The sequence below is a fragment of the Cebidichthys violaceus genome, unplaced genomic scaffold (assembly GCF_023349555.1).
Source record: "Cebidichthys violaceus isolate CVI_PGR_0920_01 unplaced genomic scaffold, fCebVio1.0.p SCAF_11, whole genome shotgun sequence".
Lineage (NCBI taxonomy): Eukaryota > Metazoa > Chordata > Actinopteri > Perciformes > Stichaeidae > Cebidichthys > Cebidichthys violaceus.
Window position 1 is genome coordinate 12,493,260 of NW_027176274.1, and position 23,882 is coordinate 12,517,141.

Here is a 23,882-nt window from a genome sequence, read left to right on the forward strand (position 1 = left end):
CAGATGTTTTAATTTTCTGTTTCATGTAAAATGTTGGGGACAAATGTTGAAAGTTTTGTGAAAAATTAGCCATTTGTAAAATGAATACTGTATTTCAATATTTGTAACTGATTTAAGATGATAGTGACTACAATTTAAAATCAGAGATCATTAGATGCCGTTTGTTCTAGCTCAATAACGTCAGGTCAATTTAGGAAAAGATAAAAACTGGACAAATTTAATTTAAGAATATCTGCGTGTCAGATATTACATTGATATTACATTGATCATATTATATTTAGCTTGACTGTGCAGCAAGTGAAGCAAATACTAGTTTACTGGCGTGTGCGAACAACCTACCTTGCTGCAACGGGAAGAAAACTAACTTGAGTGGCAGCTCCGTCAGCCAATCACATGTCGTCTGGTAGAATCTCTTTAAAGCTTCTGCTAATGGCCTTTGTGTGAAGGCGGGGAGGACTCGTCTCGGTTAGGCTGCTGATTAGCAACAAACAGAAGGTTACGAGTTTAAGAAATTGGGAAATTGGACCGCCAGCCTGTCTTTGCGGCACCGAGAGCGGCGCTAACTGTGTCGGATGTCCAACCGGAGCTTGTTGTGTCGCTTTTGAGAGGAACCCGGGTGGTGATTTCGCAACATTTCGGGGCTTTATCGACGAGACAACCTCGCGTTCAGGTCGTTTCAAGTGGCGATGCTGAGCCGATAGCTGCGTCATCATGTTGCTTCCGACTCGAGTTGTCGAAAAGAAATCTCAAGTTAACGCCAGCGGTGAGGCTGCCCGCCGTCATCCCGCCGGAGGCCACTCCCGACCCCTGAGATAGATGGAAGACGGGCTGCTGGTGTGCGGCTTACGGTGAAACCCGGTCTTACGGTGTCGCTGTGAAACTGGTGACTTTACATCACTTGGCTCAGCGTTTTGTTGGCGCGATATATATATATACTCCCCCCCCCCCCCTCCTTATTATTTAACGTTTACACTCGGATGGACGGTCAAACGCGTCCATTGATGTGTCGCGTCGCGTTAGAAAAAAAGCGCGATTTTTACAAAAAAAATATGACCAAACGCTGAAAGTGGAACTGGATGCGTAATTTAGGGATGTTAGCCACAACTGTTTGGAGAGTGAGAAGTGATGCTCTCACTGACAGTTAGGGTGCGTTACGAAGCAGGACCCTCTCGTGAAATGCTGCCCACTCCCACCTGGTGGGGACTTTCTTCGTTAGCGCCAGTGGAGAAAACTAGCTTTTTGTAAGCAATGAGAGACGTTGTGGTGCATTTGAGCTAACCGGCTAATTTGTAGCCGTCCACCGGGATATGTCAGCCTGTTAGCGGGGTGTATAGTTGCCACTTATTGTTGGGGTCGGTGGTCTGTTGTCTGCTGTCATCGTATCCACGTGGACTTTGTTTCAGGTCGGTGGTGTAAAGTTTGGCTCGCAGCCCCTCCGCGGTGTAACATTACCGGCTGTTTGAGAAGGGGCAGGTGCGGTCCTTCTAAGCCTGGATAAAGTTAAATATACATCACAATATAAAACCTGTTTTAAAAATGGCCGGCGACTGCACCCACACCAATGCCCATTACGCGAACTCAGAGACGTTTTGTCCGTCCAAGCCGTGGTCGGACGGAGACAGACCCGGAACCGGAGGGATGGAGTCCGCCGGGAACTCTGAAGGGCGTGGACTTCCCGCACGGTGGTCGCCCAACTTCGAGACGATAGACGGGCTGTTGTACCGCAAGAAGCTGGAAAGGGGCTTCGTCAACTACCGGGAGGTTTTGGACGAGGATCGGAGACCCGAGGCCCTCTCCACCTTTCACCGGCGGCGGCTCGGCCAGCGCCACCTCTCCCTGGAGGAGACGTATAAATGCGTGGCTGAAAACTACTGGTGGGAAGGTATGGACTTCCCTTACGTCTGACATAACAGGAACACAGTATGTTGTTCCTGACTCTGAACACCAACTTCTTATCTGTTATCTTATCTAAAGACTGTTTGCATGTTGTATTGTTGGGGAGTGAGTGGCATTTAAAACGTCCACACACTAATGACTCAATCAAAGATTAAGACATGCACACACAGATAAATGACAGCTTTTCTACATTTCCTCTTGAAGCTTTCAGTAGTTTGGATGTTAATATTGTTCTCTGTATTCTCTTCACAGGGATGTACTTCCAGATTAGAGATTTTGTCCTGGGCTGTCTGGAATGCCAGCGCACCAAGAAAACAGAGGTACGTAATATGATTCTGGATTCATTTTAATCATCAAACTTTCAGTCTTTTTCTAATTTATCTGCATCTCACACTTCTGAGTTTACACTCTCATTCTCACTTAGTGGTGCTCTCACACTTGGACGTCTCACACATTGTATTCCTATAATGATGCCTCTCTCTCTGCCTCTCAGGAGCCGGGTGGCAGAGGATGTGTCACGAAAACGATGGTGTCACACAGCACCGACATGCTGAGCAAGCTGAGGAGTCAACGGGAGGCGGGGCTGTTCTGTGACATTACGCTGCGGACCAACGGGAGGTCCTACTCGGCCCACAGAGCCGTTCTGGCGGCCGTCAGCGATCACTTCCAGGAAGTCTTCACGGAAATGGACTCGAGCATGAAGGCAGACATAGATCTCACCGGTAAGATTTGAGGTCCAAACTGACAAAACACTGCTGCTGCTTGAGTTCTGTTTAAGCTGAGCCTGAATCTGGTCCCCAGACGTAACACCAAAAAGATGCATTTGAGTATTCTTCTTTAACTTCTCAGTCAAGTTCATCACCAGGAAATGTTCATCGCTGTTCCTCATGATACTAGACTGTTTTCGCCACGAAATGATGAGAAATGCCCTTTAGAATTACCCAGAGCCCAATGTGACATTCAAAGATATTAAGTTACCATCATCGTTACATTAGAGAGGCTGGTACCAGGCAACGTTTGGCATTTCTGATGGGAAATTGATTTAAACAATTATGTGATTATCAAAATAGTTGCAGATTAATTTTCTGTTTATTGAGTTATCGTTCCAACGCTAGTTAATGGTACATTCAATAATAATAATAATAAACAATGTTTCTGTGATTAACATTTCCTTTATTTAGCTTGTGCATTGGCTTTCCCATCGACCCAGTAATTCATAGACTGACATTTTGTATAAAACCTCGTCAACAATTGTCATGTGACCGCCTCACATGACAATTGTTGACGAGGTTTCATCTCTCATTATCATTCAAACAATGGTCTGTAGGAGACAGAGCTGCAGATGATGGATACATACATACATACATACATACATACAATGGTCATTCAGGCAACAGGAAGCTGTATTTCTCAGCTGTATTTAATGTCCTTTTGAAACGGTTCCGGCTTGTCAGTTAGTTGCAACGTTTTAATTTGGTCAAGAAATTCGGAGTTGGAGGGTCCAGACCCTGAATTGGGACACAACCATCGTCTGTCTTTTCCATTACGCATGTCTTTGATGTGTGAGCAGAAGTGGCCCTGATTAAAGCCGTCGTTATATTGTCTCCACCATCATGTTTACACTCTGCTCCCACTCTGCCTGCTGTCTCTCTGATCCTCTGTTTGCACAGTCACTTTCATCTTACTCCCTGATTGACCAGGGTGCAGCATGTATAATTTAAAGGCTCCCCTTTTTTTCCTCTCCAGGTTTTGGCGAGGACAGCCTTCTGTCTCTGCTGGAGTTCTCCTACTCCTCCACTCTGTGCGTTCGCCAGCAGGACCTACCCGAAGTCATTGCCATGGCCCGCCATTTGGGCATGTGGCCCGCGGTGGAAGCCTGCTCCGCTCTCATGAAGGAGCAGGAGCAGGAACTCCATCCTTGCAAGGACTTCGCCTCAGCCTGTTGCTGCCAGCAGAGGGAAGGCAAAAGGAAAAGGGTTTTTGGATCGGAGAACAATGTGAGCAACGGCTTCAGTCAAATGCTGGATGCATCAAATGAGTCTTTAGAAGGAAGTCCGAGGCGAAACTTGCGTAGGACGCCGAAGGCCCAAGGCCACAACGGCCTCCCTCTTAGTCCCTCACACAGGATGAAGCTCATGGACTTCAAATCTCCCTCACTCAAGAAAGCCACCACGCCTCGACACACCATAACCAACCCGCAGAATTACTCGCGCATATCGCCACCGAACACCCGTCTTCTCCGATCCACTCCCGGGGCTGCCAAAGAGGTCCTGAGGTTGCTGCCCGTGCCAGAGAGCCCTCGACGAAACCGAAAACCTCACTCTATCGCACAGCTCTCCCGCACCTCTATATCGAGGGTTAAGAAGATCGCCGTGTGCAGCCCCGTGAGGGTAAAGCAGGAAGTGGAGGAGGTCGGAGAGGATGAACAGGACAACGCGAGGGCACAGGAGAAGTACGAGCTGATGAATGTTCTCGGGTTACAAAGGACCGCCCTCCTCCCCAGACCGGAAGATCTGATTGGCTGGAGACAGAAGAAGCGCCTGAGGAAGCTGAAGGCTAACAACTATTCACTGACAAAACGGCGGAAACCACGCCCCACCTCCCCGGGACTACCGTATGGGACTTTGACGCTATCACTTCCCCTCTGTAACCCCGTTAACACCCACCTCCTCAACAAGTCAGGGAAGTCCAGGCCCGTGGGTTTCGTCAGCAAAGAGCAGATGACGGTGAAGAGGTCAAAGGCTGCCCCGCGACACATCCCTCCAAGTGACAGGAGCATGCGGAGTCAAGGTGCGTTGCCAGACATGTTCCAGCCTGCATGCAGGGCTCCCTTTGGTGGGAGGGACCTCAGACGGTCAGTGAGGAAGGGCGACAGTGCCCGCCTCCCTGTCCAGCCGCCTCGGCAACGCAACACCAAGAAAACGCTCGTGAGAAACGCGGTCAGGATCAAATCGGAGCCGACTGAATACTCTGTCTCAGGCTTCCCTCTTTCATCCAACAGTCGCTGTGGCCACACACCTCACAAATTGCCACCTTCACACAGGAGACAAGCCAAAAATCAGGTCACCGTTGAGGTGGTCAGAGCGCCGCGTTACAACAGCAGCCGTTCAGCACCGAAGGCCAAGCTTAGGCGGGGCTCCAAGGTGGAGGTGGAGAAGACAAATCCCAGAGAGCAGGGCGGGAAGATTGGGGTCATGGATAACGAACCCGGTGGGCTCCAGTTTTCGGAGCATGCACCTCCGGCGTCCCTCTACAGCCACCCTCTGTACAAAGTCATCAAAGAGGAGCCTGCGGACCCCGTGCCAGTGGGAGGACCTTTCCCCGATCCTCCCTCGTCGGACCTTGGCAAGCGCCAGAGCAAGCCCCCCATCAAACTACTGGACTCGGGCTTTCTTTTCAGCTTCTGTCGGCCCACAGGGGGGCCGATGGCGGGCCTGAAGAAAGAGGAGGAGAGCGTGGATATCTGCCTAACGCGCTCCGTGTCACAAGTTGGGGAAAAATTTGGAGCGGAGGAGTCCCCCCACAGGGCGCTGAGAGCCAGAGGGCCGACCCCGCTGCCCGCGGTGAAGAAGGAGAGGAGCGTGAGCCAAAGCAGGGCTCAGAGACCCCGGCAAAACTCCCGACACAGCACTCCTCACCTGGCCAAATCTGTCGGGTCAAAGGCCAAGCCAAAGGTAGATGAAAGGGAGGGCAGTGGTTTATTTTGGGATCATAAAGCATCCAGGAAAAAAAGCAGTTAAGGGGGAACAATGCAGAAAAGGTCACCTTCTACCTTTTTTGATTTTGCATGTATATGATGTATCTTGCATCTACAAAATGTGCTTAAATTCCTTCGTTTCTCCTGCATCACCAGCAGCAAGGTAATCTCCCTCCGAGCAGCAGGAGCTGCGTCACACCGGACGCTGTCCGTCGGGCGAGGCTGAAGCGGCTCCGAGGGCCTCGTAGTCAAGTCCCCAAAGTCCCAAAAGCGGCCCACGCCTGTGTGCAGTGCCCGGCCTCCTACAAGGACTGTGATGCTCTAATCATGCATCGCCTCAGGCACATCGAGGGCAAGCACTGGCCATGTCTGGTAAGACCTAAACCGTAACCTGAAATCACACGACACTTAAGGGGTTGACAATCATGACCTGAAGTGACAAAAACCTGCAGCTTTTAACCCCACCCAGCGTTATTCCATGTGATTTAGAGTGAAATCCAGCTGTGTGGTGAGATTCAAGACAGGTACGCCTCATCTGAAGTGGGTGCTCTGTTAGTTGATTGGTTGTAGTAAAAATGCAGACTTTTGCAACTCTCAAGTAATGTACTCTTGTACAATTATGAAGTCCTTGACTTTAGTATTTGCCTTTTATGCCAATTTATAATTGTTGTACTCCAATACATTTTAAAGAAATATGTTGTACTTTTTATCCCACTACTACTGACAGCTGTAGTTACAAGTTACTTTGAAGATTGTTTTTTAAGCTTGTTGGGAACCTCGGGCACACGTTCCACCAATGACACTAACCAATGGCATACTAGCAATAGTGTGCAAGATAGATTTATACCACTATGTTTATCTGTATGGTAAATATGAAGCTGGAGCCAGGAGACGGTTAGCTTAGCACAAAGCCGCCACATGTGTCCCCTCAGTATGAAGTCTCCGTTCGTGTACATGCCGTTAAGCCTTCGTCCTCCCCTCTCTGCTGCGTAGCTCTGCAGTAAGACGTTCTTTCGACTGAGGAACGTACGGAACCACATCCGCACCCATGACCCCAAGTTGTACAAATGTCGGAGCTGCATTGCTGCCGGTTCCTGAGGCCGCTCGAGCAGCGAGTCTGAGGTCAGTGAACGTGACACCTTAACCAAATCTCTAATGTGCTTCAAGCTCGCTTCGCTCATCTGTTGTCTTTTGTGAAGCTGTCTAAAAAGTGTTTTTTTAAATATTTTTATGTCTGTTTATTAACACTGTCTTCCAGGATGAAGGCTTTCGCTGTGTGACACCAGCGAACCAGCTGACGCCAGGGGCACATGATCGATCAGCAGCTTGTACATAATGCATCTGTCACACATGAGCACAAAGGGGCTGTGGAAAGGCATAATTACTCCGATTCTAATCATTGCTGTCGCCAACGATCGCTAATGTTAATTAAATAACCAAACCGAGGTTGCTGGTCCTGTTTTGCATAGCAGCAGAAGGTTAAACTTGAACATTACACTCAGGGGGTGGGGAATGTCATGCCACGGTATAAAGTGATTTTAACGTCACAGTTGTGTATAAAATGAAATGTAAAGTGATTGTTATAACCATTACTGCTACGTATTGTTATTATTTTTATATGTATAGATGCATCTCGAGTGCACTTATGTCATAGCTTGCATTGTAAACCTAAGAAGTGGTGATGAAATTGAAGGTTTTGGAGTCGACGGCGGGGAAAACTTGAAGTGATGAAAGTGCTGGAGGGAATACTTGAAGTTGGGCGGGGGTCCTAGGAGTGAGACGGTCCTTTGGGTGCTTCAGTGGGTCTTTGTCCTCTTGGTGTGCTAACTTTTGAACGACCAGTCTGTCCCCTCCTTATGTATTTATCTCTCGTCGTCTCTCGTAGTCGGGGGTTGGACTCCGGGCTGGTATGGTGACACCACTGCATGTGTATTCGCAGGCCGTTTGTGGTCCACTGTCTTTTCTAAAGGCTGCCAATTTTGAAAAAGGGAAATGTGTGTCTCGTTTTTAATGTGAATTTCTGGCTAGTAATCAACACAGCTGTGTCATTACAGGTGTTTTATTGATCTCTTCCACTTTGATCCAAGAAAAAGACTCTTGTTCTACTAAAAATCCCCCTCCTACTGAATAATGTTCACATTAAGAGATATTTAAGTTTCACAAATTGATTTTAGAAATAAATGAGCTGTCTATTGCTATCTGTTAAAAGACTGAATAAATCTTTGCCTTTTACATCTCGTTGTTCTGGCTTTAATTACACGTTTTATATTTTATTTCTTCTGTAACTGAAGGGAACAAAGGACGGTGTCGCCAGTGGGACACAATTCTTGACTTATTCAATTTGTATTATTCTAACCATAGAGATATAATTGTATTTCTATTGCCAAAAAATACTCTTAACTTGAAACAAGTAGTCTATCAACTGCTATTAGTCTATTATAATAATGAATTGGTTTCAAGCAAAAATGCAAAACATGATGGTGTTCCAGCCTCTCAAATGGCCGTGTTCACTGTTTTTCATTGTCTTGTGTAATATTAGTCGACTTGTTTTGGTTTTGTTTGGACAAAACAAGCCATAAGAAGGTGTCCGTTGGGCTTAAGGAAATGTTTCATCGTTTTAAAAGCCAAACGATTAATTGAGAAAAGGTCTAGCACATTAATGGATCATAAAAATATTTTTTTTCAGGAGATATTTTTTAACCTGGAGAGAAAATATCTTCATCTACAATAATAACTTAATGATCTTGTAGTGCAAACCTACTCCTGTCACAGAGTAGTAGTGGTGATAACGAGGCACTGGATTGTTTGATAAATCTGCAGTGGGTTCAGCTCTGAAGATGTATCCAGTCAGGAGGAGGATGAGGAGTTCTGTCTGTAGACGTCGTGATCCAGGAGGAATGAAGAAGAGCTTCAGGCGTGAATCACACATCTTTGCATCCTTTCTGACTGATTCATCTTGAGGAAAAATTAAGGTTGTTGTGTTATCACGTGTGCAGCAAGAGAAGCTGAAGTACAGACTCATGTTAAACCAATTTAAGAAGAACCCGTGATGAGCCCTCTGAGTAGTCATTACGCCAAGAAAATGTACAATGACAGGTAGGAGCAGCTACTATTTGGATACATGGGAGAGAAAAACTACAGGTTACAACATGACAGTCAAAATCATTTTCAAAAATGATGAAATGTAGTTAAATTAGGCATTTTGAGTTCAGTTCAATAAGGTTATCAATACATACAAAATATGTAAATCAAACAAAATATGGCTATTTAAGTAGCTGATTAAATTAAATATATGGAGTCCAAATATATTAATGAATTTGGGGGAAAGTACGTAGGTGTGCAACATTATACATCACATGTATTAAAATAGCTGATGTGAATCACAGAAAGTGACGAGACACATTTGCGTCTTGTCTTCTTATTAATATTAGCATAAGAAAACACTGCAGGATGGAGAGAACAGATGAAAAATAGAGCAAAACATATATATTTCAGATAAATGTGAAGTGAAGCTGACAGACACTGAGTGTGGTTGGAGATGAACTGTCAGAAGTGAAGAGCATCTAAAGTAGAGGTGAGCCGGAGGCTGAAGGTGTCTGTGCTCTCAGTCCCACCTGCCTCTCTATGCAGGGAAATCTACAGATTTGTGATCAATAAATAAATAAATGTAAAGTATTCAACATGGATTTTATTTACAATGTGAAGTTCATTAATCTAGCAGCATTTCCTTTTGATTTGCTTCTTGTGGATTTAAAAAGTGGAATCTGCAGACTGCTCGTTGTTTCCATAAGCATGTTTATTCCCTGTTGATGTGCAACGTTTCGAGCAACGTATTGTGGCAGCAAAGAACAGGCTGCAAATTCAACTTTTGCCTCTACATTTGCCAGTTTGTTTTCCTCTAATAAAAAACCCTTTTTAGATCTGCATGCACAAATCACACGGCAGGTTACTAATGTTTGGAATTTAGACATTTTTCACATCTTGCGATCCACAAATGCATGGTACGTTTAATAAATGTAAACAAAATGTAAAAACGTTTTTTTAGACATTTAGCATATTTAATATGTATATGGGGAAGAATGTAGAAATAACATGTTGTTCAATGTACTTGCTTCAGGCTGGTGATACGTACGTGGAATACCTGCCAATGATTTAAGTTGGGTTGTATTTGTGGATGTGAGAATGTATTCACACATTTCTACAAATTTCTCTCCCTCCTTTATTTCCACCCACTTTGAGCACAGCGCTGAGGAAACATGTTGAAACTCCATCAGTGTTTCTTGAGGCAAGTTGCTGAAACCCAAACTGCTCTGCTGCTGACTCTAGCTCTCACAAGCTGCGAAAGATACTCGTCAAAAGAGAATATTTCAGCACAGAAATCTCTCTGACGTATTTGCTGTAATGAGAATGCTCGTCAAACCCGACAGACTGAGGAAGCAGAGACTTCTTTGTTCACTCTGCGTTACACTCTGCAAAAAACATTCACATTTCTCTCTCCTTTGAGTGCATCACTTCCCATTTCTTTGATTATTCAGGTTTCACTGCCAATGCATCCATCACCAAAACCCCAAAACATGATTATTGATCTCTGACCGAAGTAAATGAACAGCCCTCTTGCTGTTATAATGCACATGGTTGTGAACTGGCGTTTATCTAATGACTCTCTTTGGTGTTGCTTCTTTAAACCATCAGTACCTAAACCTGACACTAGATGACAGCCTGCACTAGTGGATAACAATGGCTGCTTGGTAACAATCAGACTAAAATGCAATCCATATGAACCCCTACCTCTGGTGTGGTGTATTTGAGAGCGAGAGGCACGTTTAAGAACAAGTTGAGTGAAAACCCTTCCACCACTTCTGGTCTAAGCATACAAATATGAATTACCTTCATGTTCATACATTTAATTATCCATAAAAGTGGGCATCACACTGATAGTTATAAAATAATTGTGGTTTACGCAGTTTTGACTCTCATAGGGTCAATGTGAGGGACCTTGTTGTGGCTGAATAAACTCTCTGTGATTTCAGGAAGTGATAGCAGTCGTGTGAGAATGCCCTTATGTCACGAAGACTAATAATATTGTGTAGGTGTTTTCAAAAAATGTATTTAAAAGGTCAAAAAGAAGATATGTTGATGTCAACCCCAAAATACCATTAGCCTGAGTATCTGTTGCAGCTCACCAGAGAGTAAAACTCTCAGTGCCTTCACACTGCAGCAGTATTCAGGGGCCTCAGTGTACTTTTTCAGACTCATAACCAAGAGGGCTTACTTAGGTTACCCTTGTCCCACCAGCGACTGCATATGTGGGCTTATGTGAGTTTAGGGAGCCATGGAGAGTACGCCCAGGAACAGCTGACAATTTATGCTAGTGGGGCCCCCACATTCTCAGAGAGAGAGAGAGAGAGAGAGAGAGAGAGAGAGAGAGAGAGAGAGAGAGAGAGAAGAGGGGGGAGGGAGGAATGGGGGAGAAGGAGAGATGAGGAAAAATAAGGGAGGGAGTGGGAGGGGTGGAGAGGGTGGAAAGAGTAAGAAGTAGGGAGCACAGCAGACCTGGGTTGAAGGGGTGAGAGAAAGAAAAAAAAAAGGGGGGAGAGAGAGGGAAAGGGAGGCTGTCTTGTTTGTAGCTTGTCAGCAATTGCTTGAGACAAGCTTCCCCTCCATGTGTGAAAGCTACTTGGCAGGAATGCTTGGGCTGTACCAAGTGTAGCCAGGCGAGAGGGGGGTTCCACGAGAGGTACAGACCCGGATTGAGGAGCCAATGTGTGGCTGAAGTAATCCTTCGGCGGTGGCGGCTCTTTGATGTTGTATCTTTGTGGATGTGTGTGTGTGTGTGTGTGTGTGTGTGTGTGTGTGTGTGTGTGTGTGCTGTGTGTAGGGAGAGGGAGGGAGCGGTGTGTGGGTGTGAATGGGGCTGGAGAGAGTGTTCTCTATGGATATGTGCTCTCTCTCCCCAGCAGCAACAAAAGAGAGGGAATGAGACACCCCCCCCTCTTGCCCCCCCCCCCCCCCCCCCCCCCCCCCCCCCCCAGCTCTCAAGAGAAAGAAAGCAAAAAAAAAGGAAAAGAAGATGATGAAACCTGAAGTGGTCCTGCAGTGTGAATTGCGTGTGTATATGAGCATACACACACACACACACACACACACACACACACACACGGATGCTCATGTTTGCATCTACATATTTGTGTGTGTCTCTGCATGCATGCCAGTGTGAATAGCTTCTCCAATTTAATCTGTTTACTAACAATCTGTGTGTATCCTGTCTGTGCTATTTATGTGTGTGTGTGTGTGTGTGTGTGTGTGTGTGTGTGTGTATGTGTGTGTGTGTGTCTGTGTGTTGAGCCCAGTCTGTGGGTGGGTTTCTTTCTGCATTCAATTGTCTCTGTGTGTTTGAGTGTGGTCATGTTATGTGTTTTCTCCCCAGTAGAGGCTGTTATTGTCCTAAGAATATGTGTGTGTGTGTGTGTGTGTGTGTGTGTGTGTGTGTGTGTGTGTGTGTGTGTGTGTGTGTGTGCGCGCTTGTGCATGGGGTCAATCTCCAGTAGCCTGTTGCTTTCTGCTTCTGACTGCTCTCAGCTCTGCATCAGGAGGAATGCAGACTGAGATGGATTCCTGCAGGATTTCTCTTCTCTGGCTTCCTTATTCCCACTGCTGCTGCTGAACAAACACACACACGCACACACACACACACACACACACACACACACACACACACACATTTCTGCTGCTTCTCTGACACAAAGAGGAATTTATTTTACAATCTAAACTGACTGGTATTGATGACGAACACAGATTGAGCAGTTGGCTTAATTTCTTCCCAAAAACTTTCTTTCTACTCTAAATAACTGAACTACAAACTCTCCTCCTCATCTCCTCCTATTTTCTTCCCTTTCACCCCCCCATCTCTCTTTCTCTCTCTCTCTCTCGCTCGCTCTCTCTCTCTCTCTCTCTCTCTCTCTCTCTCTCTCTCTCTCTCTCTCTCTCTCTCTCTCTCTCTCTCTCTCTCTCTCACACACTCTGCTGTTGGCAGTCACAGGGTTTTATTTCCACACTCATCCTTTGTGTGTGGAAAAGCAGTAAAGTTTGAGAACGTCCAGTCAGCAGCAGCAGCAGCAGGCTACCGAAAGGGCAGCAGCCTCTATGTTACACAAGGAACTGAAAGCTCCTCTCATCCCTTCACCCCTGCTCATCATCTGTTTCCAGGGCTTGTGGTAAAAAAGAAGAAGAAAAAAAGAGGCCAAGAAACGGGATGAAATTTAAAATGAATTAGGCCGTGAATAATTTTCAGGATGTCAAAATGTATTGGGGTGAAGGCGTTTATGTAATTGGAACACTTGGTTCACTGGTATACAGCTTAAGAGAGGACATTCTTTATTAGGAATGGAACGCACCGCACACACACCCAACCCTTAATGAATGTGCACACACATTCGTGGACTCACATGTTTGATTTGTGCACGTATGCGTTGGTTCACACCTACGCTCACACCTGAGTGATGCGGTTGATGAACTCGACAGTGCTGACCTCATTTACATGTCTCTCTTGAGGAGGCGTAGAACGGAGGGGACAAGGCAGAAAGAAGACAGGAGAGAGTAGACAAAGGGAGAAGGGGAAAGGAGAGATGGTGAGAGAGAAAGATAGGGGAGGAATGAAGAGGGGAGGAAAAGGAAAGGTGTGGAGAAGATGAGAGGAATGGAGTGGAGAAAAGAAAAAGAGAGGAGAGGAGAGAAGAAGAAAGGGGATTTGATGAGATACGGAGAGAGGTGAGGAAAGGAGAAGAGAGAAAAAGACGGTAGAGGAAAGAAGAGAGAGGAGGAAATGAAACGGGAGGAGAGTGGAGAAGCGAGGATAGCAGAGGGGAGAAGGGGAGAGGAGAGGAAAGGAGAGGGGGAGAAAGGTTACTGAAGAGGTGATGATAAAAGAAGAGTTGTGCAATGTAACGTGAAATGAAAGGGAGGAAAGGCTGAGATTTGAGGAGAGGTGAGGTCAGGAAAGGAGAGGAGAGGATGAAAAGAAGCAGAGTAAGAGATAAAAATGAAGGGGAGGAAAGGCAAAAGGAAGAGGGAGGGAAGGATGCGGAAATAAGACAGGGAAAGAGGAAGAGGGGGAGGGCGTTTGGGGAGGAGAAAAAGATGGGGAGTAAAAGGATACATGAAAGAGAGGGAAAGTTGAAAGGTAAAGGGGGCAGAGAAATGAATGAAGGCTGTGGTGGAGGAAGGCAGGGATGGAGAGAGGGAGGGAGGGAGGCTGGCGGAGGAGGGAGGGAGGGAGGGGGCGAAGGGAGAGGGAGGAGGGTTGATCTCTGGGGTTTGAAGCACATTAGTATTCATGGGGAAGAGGAGGCCACAGACAGCAGAGAAACAGAGGGACCAGACTGAGAGCAGCATAGCACACACACACACACACACACACACACACACACACACACACACAAATACACTCACACTGTGTAGCCTACGTGCCCACACACACAGAGCGTATGTATTATGTGGATTTAGACGCTACAGAGGGCCTAACCATTCCTCGCGCTGAAAGCAGAAACAATTGCGCTCCATCTTGTCTTAATATCTCCAGGTCGCACACAAATAATGTGCACACAAAATCTGACAATCCTCCCCTGGGATGATTTAGCGGTTGAGGCCTCCCGAAACCACACGCACCCCCGCTGGCCTCGGATCGAATCCCGCTTCAGAAGCGTCTCTCCTGTGTTTTCACCGTTCACGCGTTCCCCTTCCTCCCTCCTGTTCTGTCAATAAAAGCAGAACACACTGCGGGGCCATGGATTTGCTTTGCTTTTTCCTTTTAAGAAAAGAGGGCCCCGAACAGCTACTGTACACCTTGCAAAAGCGGCGAGAGGAGCAAAGGAGTGCAGGTGACTCATTTCACTGTAGGAGAGGAGGGCTGGGCTGAGCCGAGCTCTGGGGAAAAGGGTGGAAGACAGAAAAGATTCCTATCGTGATGGAGGCCACTTGCAAAAAACACCACTGATGGTGGCAGGAGGAGAGCAGAGAAAGAGAAAGAGAGAGGGAAGAAGAGGTGGAAGGAGAAACGGCAACACTCTCCGGGTGTTCTATTCTTAGTCTCTTCTCCTCAGACTTTGGGTGTACGTGTGTGTGTGTGTGTGTGTGTGTGCGTGAGCAATGTGTGGGCAGGCAGGTGGTGTACAGCTGACAGTTGATTTGCTGTGACACCAGACACACTGGCTGCCTTGGACTCCCATGGCCTAGATATCAGAGTCTCCTGGAAGCCCCTCACACTCTGTTTCACACACACACACACACACACACACACACACACACACACACACACACACACACACACACACACACACACACACAAACGCACATACTTAATCACATGCACAAACTCATCTGTGTCACTCTTTCTTTTTCTTTTTGCCCCCCCCCCCCCCTCTCTCTCTCTCTTTTCCTACATATCACTTTCTGATTGGCAAGCAGGTGGGCTCTACTGAATGTCCTTAAGGGTTCAGGAAAAAAGAAGAAGAAAAAAAACCCTGGCCTAGTAAAGATAACACCAACAGCAAGGCAGCAGGCAAGAAGAGCCAGAGAAAGAAAAGGGAGCTTGAGACCGAGGAGTAGAGAAATTGTGACAAGAGAGAGACAAATAGAGTGAGAGAGAGATAGAGAGAGGGAAAAAAAAGAGAAAGAGAGGAGTGATAGAGTGCAGGGCGCCGATAGAGAGCGAGATGGAGGAGAAGAGATCCCATCATGTAAACAGTCTGAAGCACCGCATAGAGATGGAGGAGGCTGTTGCCATGGCGGCAGAGGCTGCATCCTTTTGTTAAATATGTCACTCAGGGGGAATCAGGGCTAATGAGGAAGGACTTTGCGCCTACGCGTGCGTGTGCGCGCACCCGTGTTTAGTCGATGTGTATCTGGGCAACACGGTCTGCTGGTATTCTTGCTAGTACTGGTGGTATAATGGTTGTCACCTCAGGAAAAATATAAAGGATGATAGTGGAGAAAAACAAACAGTTGAGAGCGGAGGGATGAGTGGGGAATTAAAAATAGAGAGCTGAAGTCAAGCAGGGGTTACACAGCCCATGTAGAGAAATGTCAATGTCATTGGTGAGAAGGGCGGCGAGGCAGTGAACTACAGATGAATGTAACTGTGTGTGTCTGTGTGTGTGTGTGTGTGTGCGTGTGTGTGTGTGTGTCAGCGTGCCCGAGTGAACTCTATTGAGACTTAGGCAAGTGATGCGTGTGTGTGGTTTGGCGTGTCGCTGTGATGCGTAGGTGGTTTGTTCTCTGTGCTCTTCATCTCGCTGCAAATTAGTGAAGAATCAAAGGGAAACAGGTTTCATTTAATCCTACCCTCTCTGTCTCTCTCCGTCTTTCTTTCTTTTTCTCTTTTCCCTCTCTTGTCTCTTCGTCCTCGGCAAACAGCCTTGAGCCTCCCACAGAGTGAATGCAGACATCTGCCTGCACTCTCTCTCTCTCTCTCTCTCTCTCTCTCTCTCTCTCTCTCTCTCTCTCTCTCTCTCTCTCTAACTCTAACTCTAACTCTTTTTCTATCTTGAAAACATGCACACAAACATGCACACACTGTCACACACACACATACACACAGCGTATTTGTTTTGCTGTCAGCGCCGTCATCAAAGAGAGTGAGAGAGATCTTCGCGCCATTCTTCCATTCTACTCCATTCTACTCCATTTCCCTCTCCCCGCTCGTTTTTCCCTTCTGTTCCCCTCTACCGGCTCCCTTTTTTCCTGATCTTCCCCTCTTTTCCCTCTCTTCCTCTGCCTTTATAGACAGGGATAAATAATTTGATCTGGAGGGTTTTGAAATTCCACCACTCTGAGAGGCGTGACGTTAATCTTTTATTATCTGCTCTCTCATTCTTCCTCTCCCTTTCTCTTCCATTCCTTTTTCTCCTTATCTCTCTAACAGACCCTCCCTCCCTCCCCCCCTCCCACCCCTCCTGCCTTTCCCCCAGCCTGTCCTTGCAGTATTCTAATGATTCATATTTCACATCCACTGCCTTTTCATTTAGCCTGTCTACACCGCTTCAGGGACAGCTACTCACGATCTTAATTGACTGAGGAGATAGAGGGGCTGGGAAGGTGGCAGAGGTAGAGCCACCATCCAACCCCCCACTGTACACAATCAAACGCATATGAGAATGAAACAGAGGAAGACTTGAGCACATATACACTCTCGCCGCCATCCACGCATTTGAACAAAAACACTCCAATGCATTGGGCAGGCATGCAGATTTGCACGCTGTCGTAATTAAGCCGTCGATTTTTCTTAGGGTCAAGGGAGTGATGCAGGTGAGCAGGGCAGAAATGATGATGTGAAGGAAAGGATGCTCAGATGAGGAGAAGCGAGAGGACTCACTCCCTCCCTTTCTCACCTCTCTCTCCATCTCTGCCTCTCTCCTCCTCTCTCTGTCTCTGTATCCCCACACCCCCCCTCCCACCCCCAGCCCATCTCTCTGTCTGTCTGTGGCTCTCTTTGATCTCAGCCCCTGTCCCACACTGCATATTAAGATGCCCGGGCCCCTGTTTGGTATTCTGAGGCGGGCACCATGGATGCCAGTCTCCATATCCTCTCCTCGCTTCTCTCTGAAAGAGAGCAAAAACCCCTCTGTCTGTCTCAAGATGCTTATCCCGCTAAATGGGTCTGAAATAGCTGGAGAACAGGGCGGGGGAGCGGTGGTGGCGGCAGGGTAGAGAAGAAGAGATGCATGGAGGGGGAGAGGGCTGTAAGGGGAAGTATTAGACACATCACAGACGGGTGGTGGGGGAAGAGGTGGAGGGGGTGGGGGAGGGGGAGGTGGGAAGGGAAGCGTGGTAAGGGAAGGAGAAGCAGAGTGATGGGGCTGATTTTAGCTGGGAGGATAATTAAACGCTATTATCACAATGGGCCAGTAATAAAGCTAGCTTGTACATGGAGAACCCAGCCCTCCCGTGTTTGCCTCGCTAAAAAGAGGGAGGAAGGAATGAGGGAGGAGGGAAGGAGGGAGGGAGAGGAGAGGAGAGGGAAGCACAGATTAATAGGCGGAGGAAGAGTAAGAGAAACTGGGAGAGAAAGACAGAGAGGCATGGAGGGGGAGAGAGGGAGAGAGACGGTAAAATAGGCAAACAGAATTAGAATGGGAGAGTGAGTGGGAGAGTTTAGTGGTGGGGTGATTTCTCGGTGATTTCTCAGTGTTTGGGATTAGCATGACTCTCTCACCCACACTCTCTCCCTCTCTCTCTCTCTCCCTCTCTCTGTCTCTCTCCATATATATCTCCTTTTTTCTTTCTCTCCTTCTCCTTCTATAAGCCCTGGGGATGGCACAGCTTTAGTTAAACTGCTCTATTAAACGGCGCCTGCTGAGAAAATCAAATTATAACTTCCTTTAATCAGCGAGTATCAGTGGCCCACACAGGAGCAGCCGGCTCTGACAGCACACACACAGGGAGAGAGAGAGAGAGAGAGAGAGAGAGAGAGAGAGAGAGAGAGAGAGAGAGAGAGAGAGAAGGAGACTGTGACTGGAGACCTGAGGGAGGCCGATATGAACCTGTCTCCCGTCTGCTTTGGTTCCCATGGCAACAAGATAGAGTGAGGGGGAATATGGGTTGTGGAATGTCTGCATCTATCGTTTCCTCTCTGTAAGCATTCATACACAAAGATAGGCGAGAGGAAGAGAATATACGCTCAGCGAGCCAGGGCGTCCTTCTGTTTGGGTGGCGTTTGAAGGTGGGTGCACACACTCACAGCTATTGTCATCTATGTGTCCCCGATGTCTGCCTGAGAGACACAAGTATATTTACTCAGGTACTGTGCTTGAGTATGATTAGTTAAGTACTTGAACTTTACTTGAGTACTCCCATTTTCTGCTACTTTCTACTTCTATTTCACTACATTCAGAGGAAAATATTGTACACTTTACTGCACCACATCTATTCAACTGTTTTGGTTACTTTCAGATTAAGATGTTACATTAAAAAGCATATGATAAGATTATACAACATACAATGCATTTATATTAAATCAGTGGTTTGCAACCATTTTTGGCTTGTGACCTCTAGCAAACAACTGTGTTTACTTGGGGCCCCCTTCTTACATTTCCAACAGTTTTATTACTAAATTGCGTCTCCAATTATGTGGTGCAGACAAATGCCATTTATGAATCTTGACAAGACACGCCCCACATAGCACGCCTAGCCAATCCTAACGCTTGAGTTCTACGCAGGTCTTGTCAAGAAAAGTGCGATTCAAAAATAACGCAGCTAATGAAGCAAGCGGACAAACTGGATCGTAGAGATTAGCCTACATACAAAAAGAAAGTAGTTCTAGTTAAACATTAACGACATGAACATCTGTCTGTGGTCCGTGTACAGCTGGGTAATCCAGGCAGCAAGTGTTTGAGACACACAGACGGTGAAGTGATCCCGACTAGTGCTAGTGTCAGCATACTAACACATGCTAACTGCAATCAGTCACCCTGGAGGATCGGACTGACCACGGCTGGTAACTACCTCTGTAACAACCAGTGTGACAGAAATATGTGACAGAAAGTTTGACTCTAAATTTGACACAATTTATGAATGTGATTACTCTATAATGTTGCATTGAACAAATATTTGTTAAATACATCCAAATCGATCAGGCCTACTCAAGTACTCAAGTAAGGTTACTTATGCCCATCCCTGGCAACTAGCTATTTATCTATGTTATCTAATAGAAGCCAGTTAGTGCCGTAGTCACTAGTGATTATTGAATCACAAGATCGGATACTTTGGTGCAAAACATCGGTGAACATTTTACTAATACGTTTAGTATCAACAACTTCCATCATTTCCTCATTATGTCGATATTAGCATTATGTTTTCTGCAAAATTCATCTGTTGTTGCAATTTTGTTGTATACAAAATTCTAAGAGATAGGGTTATTAGCAGTTACACCAAAGAGAAGTTTTCCCCATAACTTCTGAAATTGTTAATTTAAATAACTGTTTGAGGCCCAAAGAGGTCTTGAACAAACGGCCTGCTTTTTCTTCTTTCCTTTTTTTTGAATCATGACCCCACAGATTTAACTTGTGACCCTTTAAAGGGGCCCAACTCCAAGGTTGAGAACCACTGAACTAAAGCACCAAATCGTACATAAAGTATGTTACAGAATGTTACAAACACATTGATGCATCAATATTAATAATCAAATAATGTCATAATATATCAGTCTGCATGTTTGATACGTTAAGTATATTTAGCTGACAACACTTTATTTCAAATGCAGGACTTTTCCTTCTTTTCCCTTTTTTTCTTTTTCCTTTTACTGAATTAAAGGACCTGATTACTGTTCCACCACTGGATCTGAGCTCACTTCCTGTTATCACTGTAAAGGCCTCAGCCGTATAAGTGTACCAGACTCGTGCAATCATAAATCCTTCTCGTTAGGAGGCGATCTAATCACTCTCGCCTCTGATTAGTCATTAACAGTCCAGTTAGTGAAATGGTGAGACGCAGGTGGGTGGGCAACTGCTTAGATCTCCGGGGTCTGCCTTGACTCGTTAATGATCGGTTAATTAACATTGTTTTAGTCCTCCGGCTTGTTTACGCTCACCTGCCACGGGGAAGTCAGAAAACACTGCTGCAGGGGACAGTAAACACGGGGAGGAGGGAAAGAGACTGCAGGTTAGAAAGGGAGGAAATGATGTTGAAATACAACAGAGTAAGATAGGCCAAGTGGTAACATCTCGGTGCATCAACCATCATTAAGGATCCGCAGGGCAGTGCTTGTCTTTGTTACTCATAGCAACACTGCATACCATGATAATAGGCTGACTGGTGATTGGTCCGGCTGCCACACTCTGGTAAGTGACCTCACCGCTGTGTGAGTGAGCTCACTGTCTCAGTATTTTGATAACCCAGCCGGTCCTGGCGTTCTACGCAGCACCGCCACCAAACCCGTTAATGAACAAACTGTAGCCTGTTGTTGGCCAACACAGGGGGGCCCTAAAGATATAGTGCACGCCCCCGTTACCCAAACCCACCCGGCATTCGAGTTTTCCACTGGTCTGAGGCCAGGTGTTTTACTGTAATTTGTTAATATTCTACATGTTAACTTGTCAGAGCGACTCTGTATCAATTAAATGTGTCGCATCTCCAACCCACCACCTCAGCCCTCCTCTCTGTGTCTACAGTATGTCTCCACAGCATAAGACTGTTTATCGAAGCTTTAAATAATGCAGATGGTAATATGATGAGTGAACAGTCAATGTTGGTGTCCTGCTTAAACACACACACAGATGATGCACACACACCCACACATGCAGGCAGACAGATGAGCAAACACAACCACACATAGCGCTCCCATTCGCAATCAATATGATTCAGTTTTTCTCCAGTTGTTTTAATGTAACACTGGGCAGAATTCGGATTTAGTTTTCCCTTGCCCAAAGTATTCTGGGTTAGTCATGCCAGAGAGATTCAGGGCTGGAGAGCCAGAACATCGACCTGAAGAGCTTTGCTAGTGTGCATGTCTAATGCAACCCAGTCTGGGAATACTGCCAGTCTACTGTTACTCCACCAGTGGGGTTTATCACACACACACACACATGCATACACCCACACACACAGAACCAGAGAGAGAGCGAGTGTAAGACAGAAAGAGAAACAGAGCTTTGTGGTGTGTCACTGATCTCGGCTAGCATGCACGAACACGTCCAATGTAGCCATGGCCTGCTTGTCAAAAGTCACAAATATGTGGCTCTCATCCCATTATTTTGTGTCCGACGTACCGTGTGTCATCTCACAATGCTCACTGCCATAAAAGGTCCCCGCATTGCTGATGCTCTACAGCCATGTGCGCTATATGCAGAGAGACATAAGGGATGTGAACACACCTAACAAGGACGAAAGAAAGAAAGAAAAAGCTGGTCAAACAAACCAAATAACTAACTGAGTTAACAAAGACTCGAAGAGCTCATTAAAGAGCTAGTTAAGTAATAATTATGTAAGATTTCAAGCTAAATATTCAAAAGATCAAGCGATGCCAGCTATAATGAGTATTTGTTGGAATATAGTCGTCTATGGCATCTATGAACCCCTTGGATTTCGGATGCATTGGTGTGACAAAACTAACAATTTAAATATGTCAACTTAAGCTTTGGGAAATTGCGAGGATCATTTCATTTTCTGAAATGTTATTGACCAAGCGAGAGAAAGAAGTGGCTTGCTTAGTCAATAAAGAAAATAATCATTGGTTGCAGTCCTAAATGATGAATGACATTATTGAGCACAAAACATGCAACCCAAACACTGTTAGCATGGCACCCCTATTTCCTATGTTTTCAGTTGAAATCTGCCATGGGCCTATTTTGACATTTTGAAGATTGGGAACAAAAGAATCCCTGTTGCAAACTTAAATTTTGTGATGCAACTCCTCGTACAGTTAGTCTGCTATTCACACATTAAACCAAGCCCTCTCCCTCAAACAGCCTCTTAAAGAAGAATGTCTCAGTTTGAAAATACATCTTCACTTTGAGAGCCTGAATCAGTTCTCAGAGAAGTACAGGAGCACACACACACACACACGTACACACACGCACGCACGCACGCACGCACGCACGCACGCACGCACACACACACACACACACACACACACACACACACACACACACACACATTTATACTATCACAAGCCTCAGAGGAAGAGTGAAACATTAAAAACATGCAATGTGAGATTGGTCCTTCTCAATATTTAATCAAGATACATTTGAAATCTAACCCAAATGTATAATCATGACAACTGGGGATTGAATGAATTGGTGCTTAATTGCACACAGTATTAGCTGGCCTGAATGTGTGTATGTGCGTGTGTGTGTGTTGTAGCCAGACTTTATTGTATTAGATCAGTATATTTTTTCATGCCATTAGATACTTTTCTAATCATAACACTTTTAAAACTGGATGTAACCCTGTATAAAGAAAAGGAATGCGATAGACTTGAGAATCCTCTTTTTGTCTTTTACATCTGTTTTCACTGATATAAATTGGGGGACAAAATGCAAACTAAATATTACAAACATCTCTCATAACAATGCAATGGAATTCAACAGCACCACAACAATTGTTTATAATTGTAAATGCTTACAGGGCTTTTATGCATTCAATACTTTTTTTTTTTCTTTCTTTCACCATTTAAAAAAAAAAGAAAAGAATTATCTTTAAATTATAAAAATTTGCATCATATTGACCACTACTATGATGATTTGGGGGCTATAAACCTGGCAATTAAATGATGAATGATAAGTTACTCGTTAGAGTACAAAAACTGAGTGTCTTAAAGGGGACTCTAACTGATGTTACACATTAAAGGTTAGTTTCATCAGGGTTTAGGGTTTAGGGTTTGGTAAAAGTGTGAGCTTTACAAAAGAAAACACAAGTCATAAACTGGGGGTGGAGTTTGAAGTACATGGCCATTTGCCAGGTAGGGAGGATCAATGAAAAGATGGTTGCATTGTGGGAAATGTAGGATTAAGGGCTTTTGGAATCCATATTGTGGGCCAAAAAGAACTATATAAAACGATGCTGCGACCTTTGCTGCTTTGATTTTTGCTTCTTGGAAGTGCACTAGATGTATGTACTCCTTTAATACAAATAGAACTAAGTAAGTGCTTCTTAAAAAAATACTTTACACTAACAACTGACTAAATTGAGCTTCATTAATGGAAAAAAAACATCTGGAAAGAAAATAACCAGAATGTTTATTCTAAAAATGGCTAAATGTCAGCAGTGACAGTGCAACGCTGCAAGGATTTTAGATCAATCTTCCATTTATTTTCTTGATTAATAATTTGATCTATATTATCAGAAGTTCCTGAAACATGCCCATCACAAATTCCTAAAAACAGGTGACATTTCATCTGTCTTGACAAACCTTAAGGTATCCAGTTCACATGAAATGACAAGGAAATCATCAACTTTAAGAAAATAATACAACTTCTTTATTTATTTATTTGCTTTACTAAAAAACATTGTCATGTGGGAACTTCCTCAAGTTTGATTCTTATAACTAATGCAAAGTTATTTGATGGGAAGTTTGATATCTCCACAAAGACAATGGTATAACTCCCCAAATAACAATTGCAATGTTTTTAAACTACAGTATACTCCTCTGTGTATTTGTATGTTAGCCCATATAGTGTTTACCGTGTAACATGGAGTGGACGTCTCACTGCTGTCCGACAGTAACATTCTCACTGGCACACAGACCTGACCTAGAATTGCTACTTAGAATTCGGGCTAAACCATCGCGCTGGAACGGAGG

General features: G+C 45.3%; 1 protein-coding gene across 2 annotated transcripts; it reads left to right on the forward strand.

Moving 5' to 3' along the window:
- The first annotated feature begins 460 nt into the window (after nt 1-460).
- On the forward strand, nt 461-7,825 carry si:dkey-229b18.3 (uncharacterized). Of its 2 annotated transcripts, none has more exons than XM_068704872.1 (7): nt 461-1,882; nt 2,149-2,216; nt 2,390-2,618; nt 3,643-5,570; nt 5,750-5,965; nt 6,587-6,715; nt 6,852-7,825. In XM_068704872.1, the coding sequence occupies exons 1-6, from the start codon at nt 1,537-1,539 to the stop codon at nt 6,689-6,691; spliced, it is 2,892 nt and encodes a 963-aa protein (XP_068560973.1). In that variant the 5' UTR covers nt 461-1,536; the 3' UTR covers nt 6,692-6,715; nt 6,852-7,825. The 2 variants fall into 2 exon arrangements, with proteins under 2 accessions (XP_068560973.1, XP_068560974.1); XM_068704873.1 differs by having other exon boundaries at nt 5,753-5,965.
- Nucleotides 7,826-23,882: the final 16,057 nt, after the last annotated feature.

Excerpts from the sequence above, each read along its gene's own strand:
- si:dkey-229b18.3 (XM_068704872.1), top strand. The coding sequence starts at position 1,537 with ATGGCCGGCGACTGCACCCACACCAATGCCCATTACGCGAACTCAGAG. Across the intron at positions 2,619-3,642 it reads GGCAGACATAGATCTCACCG|GTTTTGGCGAGGACAGCCTT; the intron begins GTAAGATTTGAG and ends TTTCCTCTCCAG. Across the intron at positions 5,966-6,586 it reads GCAAGCACTGGCCATGTCTG|CTCTGCAGTAAGACGTTCTT; the intron begins GTAAGACCTAAA and ends TCTGCTGCGTAG.